General features: G+C 41.2%; 1 protein-coding gene across 2 annotated transcripts in view; it reads left to right on the top strand.

Annotated features, from left to right (window-relative positions):
* The window catches only part of SCUBE1 (signal peptide, CUB domain and EGF like domain containing 1), a 190,369-nt gene that overhangs the window by 155,520 nt on the left and 18,793 nt on the right, over positions 1-16,056 (top strand). For both annotated transcript variants that reach the window (XM_040062022.1, XM_040062023.2), the window contains 5 exons: positions 7,063-7,179; positions 9,147-9,269; positions 12,548-12,667; positions 13,728-13,820; positions 14,958-15,074. In XM_040062022.1, the coding sequence (XP_039917956.1) occupies positions 7,063-7,179; positions 9,147-9,269; positions 12,548-12,667; positions 13,728-13,820; positions 14,958-15,074 (570 nt within the window). The remainder of the gene's footprint in view (positions 1-7,062; positions 7,180-9,146; positions 9,270-12,547; positions 12,668-13,727; positions 13,821-14,957; positions 15,075-16,056) is intronic.

The raw sequence follows: 16,056 nt of genomic DNA, 5'->3' as shown, positions 1-16,056 counted from the left end.
AGGCTGTGAGGTGGAATTAGGTAGATGATAACATTTGTACTTAGTACAGCTGTATACTGTGTGCCTCTCCCTGAAGCTGAGTAGCAGTCACTTCGTTGTGTACTGCTAAATCCTTGAAATACCTCCTCAGTGGGATGCTTACATAATAAGTCACAGGTTTCTAATTATTTATTGCCTCTGTCTCGAACATATATTGCAGGCTTCTTTTGCTGTTTATATACATTTATATGTTTTACTACTTCTTTGCATTCTAACAAATCATCTCTAATAAAAAGCACATTTCCTTGTGAACAGAATCAATTTCCTTCAGAAGTCTTTCAGCCCCTGATTAGTGGGTTACATTTGGTCTTTACTAATCACATACTTAACTGTGAGCAATAAAGTTCTTAAATAAATAAATGCTTTGGTCCAAGTCAACATTAGTCATAATGGACAGTTTCCCCCTCAAATTTCTTAAATGCAAGATGAGACTGTGCTACCTGGGCACTTGGCTTCCCATTAAAAGTAACAGCAGTTAATGCCAGACCTGTTTTTTTTCCTGCAGGTCATTAGGTATATTATTAACAATTAAGTCTCAGCAGTAAGATGACTTGATTGCAGCTCAGTAGTGCAGTGGGAAGTCTAAATGGGTGTGGGTTTTCAATTACTTTTAAAGGCCTGGGGTTATGGCTATTTTTTTCCCCACTTTGTGTTAGCCTGCTCCAGAAGCACTCAGTGGGAAGGTAATGAAGTAGAAGATTTGAACATTACTACATCTTTCCCTGCTTCCTTCTCATTGGTTTTATTATTGTAGGCTTTGAAACTTAAGGAGAAGTTAGCTGTAAGCCATTCCTCCTGGTCAGGGTTGGCCGTGTGTTAGAGCGCGACATTCTCACATGGAGGATGCATTTTTACTCCCTGTGAGCAGGGCTAAGTCGCCGTGGATCAAAAAACCCGAGATGTGGTGGAAACCCCATCGCACGGCTGCCGTAGCAAAACAATGCCTTCCCAGCGTCGAATTTAAAGCACCTTTTGTTGGGGAACGTAGCTTGAATCATGACTCCCTCTAGTCCAGCAACCACTCAGATTAAGATACGTGGTTTCCCTAATGTCTGTCAAATATTGTTGGAAACCGGGCTGGCTCGGCTGTGAGGTGAACAACATTTACATGGGTGGTATCAGTTCCCCGCAGAAATTGGAGGTGGGGGGAGGAGGAGAAGACAGAATATAACTTTCAGCCAAAATACATACAAAAAAAGCATTAGTGTTTATTTTAAAAACATCATGTAACACTTCTTTAGAGTTTCTATGTATGTGTGCTTAATGAATGAGAACAAGGAAAGGCTCTGTTTCTCAGAGGAGCCGATAACTTGGAAGCTGAGAAAGGTGAACACAAAACATCCTGACTAACCTTGAGTTTGGCTTGTGTGCCTTGGCCTGGGGGTTAAAAATAAACCAGGGCTGTGTGAGATGGACAAAACAGAGCTACATCTTGTGGGCCTTTGCACGAGGAGAATGTGGCCTTGTTGGGAGATAACCCCAGCGCCCTGAGAGTGGCTTTGCTGTGCCCACTGCTCTGGGACATGGGGCCACTGCTCCCAGCCTGGGGCTCAACCCCCTCCAACACCTGAGTCTGAAACCCACAGAGTCCTTGCTGTGGATTTTCTTCATAGCAGCCTGGGCAGCAGTTGTGAGGTAGATGAAAACTTTTGCTGCCATAACCAAAGTATGCCTAAGGTTACTGGGAGGATTGGGACTGTATGGACTCACAGCTGTAATAGCACTTTAAAATATTGCTGCAATATCAAAAATAACCATTTTGGAATGATGTGTTCAGGGTGTCACAGTCACTTCTACTGATGAAGAAGTTGATAGTAGAGCTAGATTATTTCCCTTAATTTTTATTGTACATTCCATTTCTAAGTTAAAAAAAAAAATTACTTAATTTGAAATAGTATATTTAAATTTAATTTACCTATTTGGCAAATATGCAGTGGTCTAGTGCATACTTCACATCTTGCCTCACCAAACACTGACAAATCAAATATAAGATGGCTTCTTTGCTTACAGTGTCCAGAATCTTTACAGTCTGCCCTCTGTTCCCCATGCCTGTCCCAGCTTTTGGTGATTGTCTTTGAGCCACTCCTGTCTTGTTCTCTGTAGCACAAATAGCACCACCAAATAACAATGATCTCTCCTTGCCACTTTTATTTTCAGGTCAGGTGAAAAATGCGCCAGGCTCAAGGCTAAACTCTTAGGCAGTTACAATATACAACCTGTGTTTTGGAAGAAGGCTCCCAGTTTCATAAATTGCCCCAGCTACTTAGTGTATGTCTCAGAGAAAAGCTGTTGAGATGACCATGAGTTTTCCCCCAAAAATTTCTTCACTTGTTCTTCCATTATTAGATTGTAACAAAATGTAACAATTAGGCTGTAAAAAAATTACATTATGGAAAACAGAGACGGGGAAAATCCTCATTTTTGAAGTAGATTTTTAATGTGAAATTGGGAAGCTGGGCATTGAACTCTTCAGTTCTATAACCACAACCCTCAAATTGCACCTCTGTGCAAGTGAGTTTTGCAGGTGTGCATTCTGTCGGGGAGTCACAGCTGTTCCTGCATCAGTTTGCAGTTCTAAAGCATCTCTAAATCCAGCAGGATTTACCAGTCTCACCTGTGTGTGTCTGCTGCTGAGCTGCTTGTTTGTAATGCTAACGCTTTTTTGGAAATGTCCTGCTTTGCACTTTGATTTCCTGATCATTGGCTCTTTTTAATTATTCTGAAATTTATTTTAGAGCGATGACAATCAGGAGTACAGGGGCTGAGGGCTGGAAGCAGAGTACAGAAAGGAGCCTTTCACTTCAGGGCTGCTGGTTGGAATCCAGCTCAGGTTCAGGCTTAGCAAAAATCACCGCTGTGTGATGGCTGCTGGGTGCCCTGCGCTCTACGTCCACAAATGAGTCAGTGTCCACATCACACAAACCACAGAACAATTGGTGCTACTGTAATTGGGAGTCTAGTGGCAGCACCAGTGGAAAGGGCAGGGACTTGAATGAGCATGGAAAATAAGCTGCTTTATTCCCTGCTCCCTCGGGTCGCCTTTGAAACACGTCTGTTTGAGGAAACCTAGAAGAAATTCGATCTCTGGTAGCTCCCTTCTGGAGATAGAAGAATTTACTTTGCAGTACTGACAATCTGACACCCACTAAAAAACTTTATGTTCAAGAAAAATAAAGATCATTATGGGATCATTTAACATGGGAAAGCCTGAAAAAAATTTTTAAAAAAGCCTCATATGATTGAAAAATCAACAATAAAATCCAAATGCTGACTTGAAATAATAGGAACCTAGCCAAACTAATATTATCAAGCATGGCCACCACTGCCAAAATTGCTTCCCTCAAAACCCCAGGGAAACTCTGCTCTTTCATTAAACTATTGAACAATCTCTTCCAGTTGAATCCCTTCTAGGGAAAAAATAAGGAGTGCTTCCTCTGTTCAAACATTCTCTTTGGAGGTGAGAACATGGATTGCTGGAAGAGATGTTGGACTTTATTCAGCCTGAGATGATGCCTTGATGTCATGGAAACAGGGAATGGAAGGAGAGCTGTCAGCAGCACAGGACACCATAAAGAGAAGCCTGGCACTGCCAGTGGGCCCATGAATCCGTGGTGGAGCTTGGAAGGGACCTTTGGAGGTCACCTGCTCCAGCCCCTGAACTTGGCACTTCCACTGTGAAGTAGGGAGCTCCTCTCTGAAGATTTCATATGTATCATTAGTATTCCTGAAAAAAGCTGGCAGGAAGCTAATCGTGTGCTACGAGCAGTGAATTTAGCCCCGCAGTGCCTGCAAGCTTCAAACAGCTCAGCTGTGAAGACACCTCTTAATATGCTGAAATTACACAGTCACCTATGCTGATTGCAGTGGTGAATGTGGCATGAATTTTTGGCTAAGTGAGAGTAAAAAAAAAATGTGTTTGATATCAGATAAGCATGTTAGCAAATCTGGAATGTTCAGAGACAGCTTGGACTACATGTGAATTCATGCCAAATGCAAGCAAAAATAGAATACAAACTTCAGCCTTAAGCTGAAGTTTTACATCGCAGTTCCTCAAAACCACAACATTTTGTCTTTGCATCTTAAAACAACTTTAAAGCATTTTAAGAGCTCCTCAGACCCAGGAAGCTAATTTATAAGTATTTATTTGGGGGTGTGGGAAGGGGAAAATTCAGAGCAACACAATACAAAATTGTTTGTGTGTTTGAGCGTGTACATGGGCGTGGGGGTGAGACTGTAACCTGCTGCATCTCTGCTTTTGTATTTTTTTACTTCTTTTCAGTAGATGAGGTTACCAGATTTTGTAGTGTTGCCTGTGCAGAGGAGACAGAGTTTAGATGCCCACGTTTGTTCCCCGTTGTTGTGCTAAGCCCAGGGCCCTGAAGGTCAGATTCCCAGCTCCGCGGTGTCTTGTGAGATACACCTGTGTCTCGAGGGTGGTGGGAAATAAGCACATCCTCCCAGGCTAAATATGGAGAGGTGTTGTGAAGCACCACAGAGGTGTGAGGGCCAGCTTCAAAGTTCCTGGGAGCCATGGGATAACAGCATCCAGAGCACAGATTTCAGAGTTTACAAAAAAAAAAAAAAAAAAAAAAACAAAAAAACAGAGAGGATTTCAGCATCCTGTATCACCCCACCAGTTTCTTGTAATGCAGAGTATGTGGTGCATATTTTTGCCTTTTCTATGACAAGTGCTGAATTCCTCAGGGGGCTGGTGATTGTGCAGGCAGGGCTCTGCCGAAAGTTTGGCCCCTCCCTGCCTTCAGCTGGGAGCAGTCGGGGCTGAGGCTCAGCCAGGGGAATCTGCATGGGGCTGCCCTTGATTCAGCAGCCAGAGCAGGATGCTGAGAATTTCCGAGAGCAGCAGCAAGAGGGGGGATGAGGGGTTTAAAAGGTGACAAAGCTGTGGAGCAGAAATTCATTTGGCCATCCTGAGTGCCTGTTACTTGGCATGCAATGGTCACATCATCAGGCAGACTGTTCTTCCATGGGCCAAGAGGGAAGTGCAACCTCCTTAATGTGAAGGAAAATAAGCCATATATGCAGCCACACAAGGTGCTGCATGTGAAAGCAGTGCATAAACACTGTGGACTAAACTAGTGCAGGATAACATCACTGTAGAGAAATATCAAATTAGTTTTGAAAAAGAGACTCCCAACGTAAGTCAGAGGCCAGAAAATGAATTGCTTTTGTAAATTTCCCGCAATTCCACATAGCGAATGAGGTTACACATGAATGAAACCGTGATGTATGATTTGGCTTCTTAAGCATTAAAAATCCTTTAAACTATAGCTGCAGTGTTCATTCCCAAATGATTTCACTTTGTGTATTTGTTTAGAGAAAGCTGAAGCAGTTTGCCATTTATGTGTATTCAAAAGCTGCACATTTCCAAGACTATAAAGGAAACCTTAAAAAGAATTTTTTTTCAGAACTCAAATGATGATATTTTTAAATGGAAAAAAAATGCATTAAAAATTAAATAGATGTGAGAAAGAGAAAAATCTCAGTTGTCATCTTTTTGTGACTTGATCATAGGAAGTGATTGTGATGCACACATAAAACTGGATAGCGCAGATTTCTCTTCATCGTGTTTATTTCATTTTATGTTATGCATTTGCCTGAACAGTTGCTTCCCACATTGTGAATTATCTTTTGTGTAAATGTTTTGAAACATTTAAAGCTGGAGGTCATATAAAATATAGCTGCTTGTGTCATTCTGAATTTGTGCATAAACTCTCACACAGATTTGGGGTTGTGTACACATACAGGAAAACTTCATGTTATAGTTCTGGAAGGTAAGTATTTGCATTTATAATAACAGAATGAGATTTAGAATGTTTCATTAAATGTTAAAACTATGTAAATAATACTTGGATACAGGAATTGGGTAGACTACCCTGAAGTGGGGTGGGTTTTCAAGTTTTTTCAAACACCAACAGTTTTCCAAGCATGTACAATATGAAAGTCTAAGTTACATTTTGTAATGGTGTTGTTCAGATTTTGTTCTTAAAAAGTAGCTCTAGAAGGGTGGAAACTATCATGGGAATACTTTTCCATTCAGTTATAACTCAGAAACATTGGAGGAATGAGACTTTTTGAAGTGAGCACTTTCAAATAATGTGATCGGTATTCAATTTTCTGACCTATAAGCAGTAAAATTAATCACTGAAGAGAATTTATTAAAAAAAAAAATTAACTCAAAAGTGTTATTTTGCACAGATTGCTGTTTAGGGTACCTTTAATGTTTTCACCAAGTCCATTCTGTCAGGACTGCTGTCAAATGAACCTCCACAGCACCTGCTCAGCAAAGCCTTTGTACTGTCCTGGAAGCAGCGTGCTCTTGGTTGCTTTTTTCATGGCCTGCTGGATGGAAGAGCTGTGTAAGCCAGGGTTTCACATTACTGAGTAGTGATATTTAGAGATGCCTGACTTTTTTTAAGGGGAAGAGGTCATATTTTCTTGAGTTGGGTAGAATACGGGCTTTGGGCTAATACTTTCTGTGCTAGGTGCAGCCTGTCCATTCCTTATGCTGGCTTATTCTCCGGCAGTGTTTTGCTTACCCTCTGCAAGTCTGTACAGTCTTGTAGGGCAGAGCAGAAGTCCAGGAGCAGCTCCCTGTCCTGGTGGGCAAGATGTCAGTATGTTGGTCAGTGAGAGAGGGAATTGCTGGATCCAACCTAAACTTTTTTTCCGTTGTGCCACTAACTTCCCCAAAAGCTCCTTACTCGCCCAGCGCTGCTGGGTCAGTACGATCAGAAGTTAAAGGTTGCCATCTAATGGGGAACGTACATAATACAGTCTTCGTCGGGTTTTACCAAATTATCTCGTCTTGTCCTTCTCCATGTACCTGTAAGAATTTCCTTTACAAGGCACTAGAGGAATGAGAATGATATTTTATTCAGATTTTACATGGGATGGTAAATGATACCTTATCGGTAACAAGACATTGCAACCCAGTGAGAAAATCCAGTCATTCAATGTAACCTGATTAAATCTAACTTCTTTATGCTTTTTCTGTTAATTCAGATATAGATGAGTGTTCCTTTGAACGGACCTGTGACCACACCTGTATCAACTACCCTGGAAGCTTCGAGTGTCTGTGCCACAAAGGCTACACCTTGTACGGACTGACTCACTGTGGAGGTTCGGAAACTGAGTTTTGCTTACACGTGTGTTCGTTTGGTTTGTGAACTGTTTACAGAGCCACACATGCTTTTAGATTAAGATTTTATAACTCAAGATGATAAAGGCATAGCGTTAAAATCAATTTAAAATATCATGAGCTGGGTGTGACTGAAATTTCAGCATCTCAAATTTGCTGAAGCATTCCGAAGAGATAAACACCAGTGAAAAACCAATGTCCCACCATTTTTTGATCAGAACTTCCACAGCACTGAGGGTAACTCACAACTGTAGGGAGGCTTTATATGATGGGCAACAAAGGGGAAATATGTCAATTTTGCAAAGTTTATGTATTTTGGCTCTGTTGGCATTTGTCCTTTACCAGTCTGTGACATAAACTGCCTGTGAAATGCATAACAGAAGACTGTGGTGGATCTTCCTCCCATCTTCTGGGGATCTGCTTTCATCCTTTTTGGTATGACTGGAAAAAACTGGTGCTGTAATGTTTCATCATCTAGGAGAGGGGTATTTTTGAAGCGTGGCGTTACCACGATGACCAAATTAGAGGTTCAGCTGATGCAGCAGAAACAGCTGCTGGCCCCTCATTCTGAGGGCTGAGGCCGCCTGATTTTCTAATGTCAGCATGAGACACTGCTAATGGCTTCTTTCTTGGGAGAAAGATGTAGGAGGTGTATGCTGGTCTCTGGTTTGTGGAGAAGTAGCACATGAATTCATGGTAAGAGTAGAAGCAGGCAGGAAGAGGAGTCCATCTAAAGAAGCAAATTGGGAACAGACTCCGCTTGAAAGCAGTTGTGAAAGTGAATTCGGAGTCTGAAAGGTTTTGAGGCATGTGTTACATGTGAGGTGTGGAGAGACTGATCTTCAGTTTCACTGTTAATTCCTTAATGACTTCATGTATTAATTTACAGGAAGCCTCAAAGATTGGGGTTTTCTGCCTCAGTCTTTAAATACCCATCAGCCTCAGTTTAGCTTCTGTCTTTTCAGGAAGACTGAAGAGGGACCAAAACTCTAACTGGAAATAGTCAGTGCTGAACTTGGAGCAAAAACATAACGAGATCCAAACCTCCTGCTTTTTTCCATTATGAGCAGACATAAAATCACAACTCTGAATCCAGACTTGTCCAGGCCCCAAGTTTGCTGCTTAGGCCTGTCATTAGTTTTACTTCTTGCATGCTTAATTTTGAGGTCTACCAGTGAGACAGAGCTTTGGCAATTCTGTGTTTCTCCTGTTGATTTGATGTCATTTCAGCTCATTAAATAAATAAATGTCCTTTCTGGTGGTGGGAAGAGAGGAAATGAGAGATTGACCTTGTTGGCACGAGTATATGAATGCTGAATGCATGGACTAAAAAGGATACACCTCATACTGGTTAAATACTTTACTAATGTACCAAAAGTTGAAAGATTTTCTGTGGAATATCAGTTATAACATATACGATAATTTCTTCACCTTCTTGCCAGCTTTACCTTTTATTATTATTCGAGGAGTAGAAGTCTAATCTACACTTCAAGTGCTTAGTTTCTTTTGAAAGCATCATTTCCTTCTTCACCTGAACTTCTAGAAGGAACTCTGGCAATCACTGTGGAGAATTTATCTCCTTGTTTTGCAGAAGTGATGTAATATCCTAGAGGTTTATGCAATTTTTCTATATAATGCGTTCTTGTCCAGAAGCTGCAGAGATTTTCAAGAATGTTTTGTATCTTGTGAGTACTTCCAAGAATTGCAGTGCAACTGGTCCTGGCAAGTAAACTGTACCAAATGCATATATCCTTGGGAAGAGAAGGAGCTGTACAGTTTAAGGACAAATACATGCAATGTGCACTGAATTTGTTAATACATGTTTGTGTGGACTCAAATGTAAAACATACAGTAGAAATAGGGTTCCTTATCCGAGTCATATCTGAATGCTCAGTATTATGTGTGTACACACGGTTAAGACTCTTCACAACTTTAAATATGTTTTCAGATATTGATGAATGCAGCATCAGCAATGGTAGCTGTGACTTTGGGTGTCTTAATACTATGGGGAGCTATGAGTGTGTCTGCCCACCTGGAAAGAAACTGCACTGGAATAAAAAGGACTGTGTTGGTAAGTGTGGAAGTCACAGTCACTCAGAGGTGACTGTGATGAGGCTCCTGTTCTCCAGGAGGATGCAAAAGCCCATGGTTTTGTTTGAGAAAGGCTGCATTTTTACAATCTAGATCCCCAAATTCATTTTATAAACTCATATGACACCTGATCCTGTGGAGCTTCATGGACTAGGATACAACTGTAGGTCGATTAGTGAATGAGCAATATGTTGGATTTTATTTGTATGGAATGTTTTTTAAGTTTATGAGTCCATTCACAGAAATCTAAGTATTATCTTAGGTATTTTAAGCTTTTGTCCTTAATTTATCCTCTTTCCATCTCTGTAATGTCAGCTATAACTCTTACCTCAAACACTAATTTCGAATATTCAAAATACTTAACTGTTTACAAGTAGGACACGGTAGGACATAACTCCCGCATTCACAAAACCATGCCCCAGTTTTTAAAGTTATATCTAAAGGTGTCCTGCTTCATATAAACTACTGACATTAGCTGTGTCAAAAGTAATAATCAGTGAGCACAAATCCTGAGACCAGAAAAATTTGGCACTTGCTGCTAGTGCCACTTCATGGCAGACCTGAATTTCTGTATCCTTTAAATAGATAACTTTTTTTTCTGAGTCTTATTTGAAGCACAGCAGATCTTGGTCATGGCTACAGCCAAAGTGTTTTCTGTGAGATTTTAATTCTGGTTTTTCATTTTTAACGAGAATGGCATACCTGGGGTTTTTCATGGCCAAATTTTTTAACCACAAATAACTTCTCATAGCACATTTGGGGATGATGCCTAATACCTAACTGGGAGCAAGACAGAAGAAAAAGGGGGATCTCCCTTCAGGGAATCTCTGCACATACTGAGAGAAAGCACTGTTTAATCTGGAGTAGAGAGCACTGCACTGGCCTCACCTGATCATGCAGTTGTGGCATTTTTTACACGAATACAGCAGAGTGGAAAGCACTTTACAACCAAGGTGGGGTGGGGAGTGAGAGCCTCAAGCTGAATTCCAGCTTTTGCCTCCATGTTCTTCCTAACACAATGAAGTGCTTCACTTTCCTGCTTACCTGTCTGTCTATTACCTTCCCTGCTATGTTGAGAACTAAGCATTGTGACAGCAAGAAATAGCTCACTTTTTAGTGGTTTCTAGTTATCCACTAGGTGTCCCTTGCCATATACCAGTTACTCCTCTGGAAAGGATTTTGTAAGTTAGCTGCTGGGACTAAAATTTTTGGAGGTCTGGTATGAAATGAGACTACCTGTGCTATATTCCTACTAAGAATGTGGTAAGAGGATGTACTGAAAATATTTTCCTGGTTGTAAATTTCTCCTCGTTATTTATAAAGCTCAGCTGGGAGGTGGAAGTAGAACACCCTTGACTATGGATACACACTCTAGTATTTGGTGACTCCAGTGAGGCTTAAAGTGAGCCTCACCTCCCTGCTGATCACCTGCCTTTATTGCCAACATTTTTGAGAGGAAACTGTATTCTAAATTGCTACAAAAGCACAATAAAAAGTGGAAGAATTATGTTTAGTGATCCTGAAAGCCATGTGATTTGGAGATACTTGAAGTAAAAAAGCCTTTTGCTCAGCAATGCAGTTTGTGCTTTGTTGCCTCCTCAGACCAAGGAAATAGTTTCTTTAAAGACATCACCAGAGCAACATAGAAGACTTAGGAGGGAGATAAGTGGAGGATGATTATTCCCATATCTGAGATGTGAACATCAGCCATGTTTATGGGACTTGTATATATTTATATTTAATGACCAGTGAGGCCAGGAATACGAACCAGCTGGAGGCTGCTGGGACTCTTCTCTGCACTCAAGTGAAGTCAAGCAACACTCATTCCAGCTACTGATTTGGAACTGCTTGGTTTCATGATGGCTTGACTGGGCTTTTCCCAAGCCCTGGTAGACCCAAACCAGTCTAGCTGCTACAGCTCTGGTGTCAGAAGCAACCTTTACCTCGGTGTGGTCTGATGGCGAGCTGACAGGTAGGAAAAATGACATTTACAGTACCACAGTCAGCAGTGAGAAAAAAGGATGTCGGCCAAACCTGTCTTGTAAAGTGAGCAGGTTTGGAAGAAGTAGCAAGAAACAATTGGAGAAAAATCATGAACCTGAAACAACATTTCTGTGGGGCTGAAGCAAGAACTGCCCTACAGCCACCTGGCTGAGATTTAAGTTGCTGCTGCGGTGTGAAAAAGCTGCTTGAAGAGGTGCCCAGCTGTACTTGGTCAGCAGTCAGTGCAGAGGAGAACCCTCTGGGGAAGGGAGGGAAGCAGTGAGGATTCTGACAGCATGTGCCAGCTGCAGCCAAGAATGAACCTTGCCATTTGTGGGGCAAAAAGATCTACTGAAGTAATACTTCAATCCAAAAGGATGGCAAATTAAAATAAATGCATGTTTATGATTATTGGTGTCATACCGTCTTCTCAGGGTGAAGCACAGAGACTGCCCCAACAATTAACAACATCTTCATGTGTTTTCAGCTGAAACACAAGCACTCCCTTACCCAAGTGTGAAGTCACTTGTGGGACCTGCAGGGTGCTCTGCCTTCATCCTGCCATGAAGCCAAGAGAAGCTGGATTTTTCCTTCATGCGACCTGCAGTGTGCCTCCTGCTGTAGGCACTGATGAGGAATGTCTCTATGATCTGTGTGTGTGTCACAGGGTCCCTTCCAGCGCTGTTTGGGGCATTTCAGCAGGGTCTGAAAGGGCCAGCAGGACTATCCATCTCCATCCTAGCACCTCCTGCCTCACCTCTGCCTGGCTGGGAAGTTTTCTAGCTCCAGAAGCTGGAGCATGGAGCTGAAGTTAAAATGTCAGTGGGAGTTATGGAATTAAAAAATGCAATTTTAGTGGTCATCTAAGTAAACAGACCACTGTGCACAGTGTGTAGTTGGTCTGTTAAATTGAGGGAGCTGTGCCTCCACATCAGATAAAGGACATCTCAGGTGATTAGTGTTACCTATGGCTTCTGAGATCGAGACATTCACACAGAATTGTGCTCATAGCAAAGACCCCTAAGTGGAGGATAGGAGAGAAAGACTGATCTAGAGTTTAGGTCTAAAAATATGAAGGAGTTTAATTTTCAAGTACAAGGTCAACATCTCAATCCAGATGCTCCCCTTCAATATGTGCTTATTGCAGAAATACTTCTGTCATTCTGTTTTTTGCCACTTCCTGCCTTTTCTTGCCATAGTATCCAAGTGTGCACAAAAGGTTCTGGGTTGGGCAGTTTCTGATTGTTTTACATTTCTTTATTTTTTTCTCCTCAGAGATGGTGAAATGTCTGCCAAATGCCAAACCAGCTCCCAAGGCTCAGCTAGTATGCAGTAAAACTGGAGGCATGGAGAGCTGCTTCCTGTCGTGCCCATCCAATACTCTTTTTGTTCCAGGTTTGTACAAAGTGTTTGTCCTCTTACATCTAGGATGTGACCTGCTGACTCTTCTCTGTTAATATAGTCATGATTCTTGCATTCATTTTTTGTTATGGACAACAGTAAATGAGCAAAACTTCATTATATCAATCAACAAGAGCTGATTGTCAGCTACACACGAGAAGTTTGATCCTTCACTGTTTAATTTGAGATGTCAGTTGCAGGGGCGGGAAAATCCTAACAAGAAGCTTGTATTAAAAAGTAACAGGAATTCACTGAAACCAACAGTTCATTTTTACTCTCCCTTTTGTCACAGCAATTCAATATATAATAATCTTTTTCTGCACTATCCTAGTTAAGGTGGGTGTGTCTCTCAGTCCAGCTATTACTTATTAAAAAATGGGCATTTTGTCCCTTCCCTCCTTTTTTTTTACCATTTGCTACTTGTAGTTTTCATCTTCACAGTTCTGCAGGGAAGGAGGCATCTATCCTTTTTCATAGATGTTCTGGCACAGGATTATTTTTGGGCATCTACTTTTCATGTTTAGTCTTGGCATTATATGCAGTTGAGCTAACGTTTTATTCACATTTTATTTTCAGTTCAGTTGAGATTACTGAAACTATGCATTTCTGTGAATCGTAAGCACCAGGACACAGTTTTATCTCTGTAATACATAAACACTGTAATGGTTGTAAGTACACCATTTTTGTTTCTGCCAATAAGTTCTGCTGGAGCCTGAAGCTACAATTATTATGAAAGTACATGGTTTATTTTCTAAATTACAGAGATGATCAAAGCAGAAGGACTTTGCCATGTACAAACACAAAATATTTGAAACTTGTGCACAGCCAGCCTTGTGCCAAATCACTTACGAAATCATGTATCATTTCAGTGGGGGAAGAAACAAACCTCATAGTCAGCACTGTGAAGTGTTGGAGCTTTTGGCAAAAGCAAAAATTTCAGCCACTTAAAATCCAAGCTCAGCCCTTCAAATGTCTCGCTGTGTAGCAGCCTTGAGAAGCTGCAGGCTCGAGCAGGTGCTGTGTGAGGCTGTTGCTGACTGTGTTTGTCCCCCAGACTCGGAGAACAGCTACACGCTCAGCTGCGGCGTCCCCATGCAGCACGGCAAGGCGCAGCCCAGGCGCAACTCCACCCTGCCCAGCTGCTCAGGTGGGTGCTGCCCTGCTTGTCCCCCCGTTTCCTGGGCCCAGGGAGGGAGGGGATGCACCTGGGGGCAGTGCAGGACATCAGGCTGTTCATTTGGTAAGGCAAGGGTGAAGGTGTCGCCTAACAACAAAAGGAAAAATCTTGCGACAGGGTCAAAGTGGCAAGATGAAAAAGTAATCCCTGCAATAACGTGGTAAGATAGCAAAGTAATTCTTGCAATAAAGTGGTATGATTAAAAAGCAGTTCTTCAATGAAAGCTCTGAGGTGCACAAAATACGGCTCTGTGCTCGTGGGGTACAGGACTTTGGTCATTCTGTAAGGTTAATTAATTAGTATATCTGGCTGGGACATCCCATAGGAGATCAGTTACCCCAGTAACTCACCCATGGGGCAGCCCCACTGGGGCTTTTTTGCCCTATTCTCTAGTTATGTCTCTTAAGTTCTGGTAGAAAATAAGATGTCCTTGTCAGGAATTCTCTTCTTAAGAATAAGGCTGAACAGATTTTCAAGTATATGTTAGTAGGGTTAGCTTATTATCCTAAAATCTAAAAGAAAGGGTAGGAAAATGACCAGGAGCTGTATAACCGTGTATTTAACAGTCTACAAAGCTACAAATATATTGGAAATGTATAAAAAGCAAAAATCTCCAGACATCAAAGTTAGCCAGTGTTCCCTTATGCACACACTCCTTTTCTGCAGCCTCTCCGTGGGGGTGGGCTGTGTGGAGGGTGTTGTGTTGGTGGGTCAGTGTGGGAGTGCTGCAGGCTTGACAGACATTCAGTAAGGACAAATGTTTAGAATTACTTGCTTTCTATAGTCTAGCGAGGCAATAGTGAGAATATCAAAATGGGACTTTTTCCCATTTCTTTCTCATAGTAAAAGACAAATTCACCCAAAATCTGAGACGATGTGCAGAGCAAGCATGGTACTAACACATTCATTGATCTGTGTGAGCCCAAGGGTAGGTACTCACTTAAAAAAATGAACTTGCGGAAATGGACACCCTTACACAAGCTGTGCAATTCTTGGGCTGCCTCTTTTCTAAGTCACAAGAAAGCTTTTGAGTTTGTTTTTAAAAGTAAGTTTCAGATCTTGTTTCATTTCCCTCCCAATGGTAGCATTTTTACTTTACATCAACAGATTCCCTAGCCCCTCCAATCAAGCAGAAAGCTCGTTTTAAAATCAAAGATGCAAAGTGCCATTTACGGCCTCGCAGCAAAGAAAAAACAAAAGATTCTGGGAAGCAGGCTGTTTCAGGTAGGTGGTTTCTTCCAGCATGTAAACAGCACTCAAATTTGTTTGTTTGTTTTTTCTTTGCTTGTTCATTTGCACGCTTTGTTTTCATGCTGCAGACAGGAAAAAAATCAGTTTGGTCTGAATTTAAGTTCAGGCCAAAGTTTCCACTCTGGCTGAACAGTGCCTTACATTTGGATCTTGAGTGCTGAAAATCTCACCAGCTGCTTTGAAAAATCTTTGTTCAAAAGTACACGAGTCCTGGGAATTAAGCTGATCCTTTTTCTGGCCTTGATAATGGCAGAAATACCCTGAGACAAAAAGCTGTGACAAATGCAGAGTTATGTGAAACAGTGTCGGTTTGGTTTGGTTTGGTTTGGTTTGGTTTGGTTTGGTTTGGTTTGGTTTGGTTTGGTTTGGTTTGGTTTGGTTTGGTTCTCTCAAATGTGGTTTTTAAAAGAAAACAAAAGCTATTGTTTGTTTGGTTTATGCTGGATTAGAAACCTATTGTAGCACCAAAGACAAGCCCTAAGAGGGAAAGTTATTATGAAAATCAGATGTTACACAGCCGTAGATCTTCTGTTATGAAAGAGTGAGTAGTTCAGATGTTAGAAAACATATTTATCAGATTTAGGCATAATTAACAAAAATGTGGTATTAAAAAAGTTATATTGCTGCTTAAAGCAACTTAGCAGCTTACACCAAACGTCTACTGGTGATGCATTCTCTGTTGTGAATTTGTCTTACTACCACTTTCACTAGTGAGTGAGAAATCTTAGATGAGTCCTGAGCAGAGAAGAGTAAAAATAGCTATTTTTTTAAAAAAAGTGAATGGTTTAAAGTTTTTATTTTTACAATTTAGACTCATATTTCATATTTACTCTGCAATCTGCACATTTATATCTCTAATTTTACAAGTATTGATTTAAATCTTAGTCATCAAGATGCTTACCCTTTGAATAAGATATGATTATCAGACTCATTTTTAAAGCCATAGAAATTGAAT

Source organism: Hirundo rustica, chromosome 4 (assembly GCF_015227805.2).
Source record: "Hirundo rustica isolate bHirRus1 chromosome 4, bHirRus1.pri.v3, whole genome shotgun sequence".
In the NCBI taxonomy this organism is placed as follows: Eukaryota; Metazoa; Chordata; class Aves; order Passeriformes; family Hirundinidae; genus Hirundo; species Hirundo rustica.
Note: the sequence above shows the minus strand (reverse complement) of the source record. Positions and strands in the feature narration are given on the sequence as shown.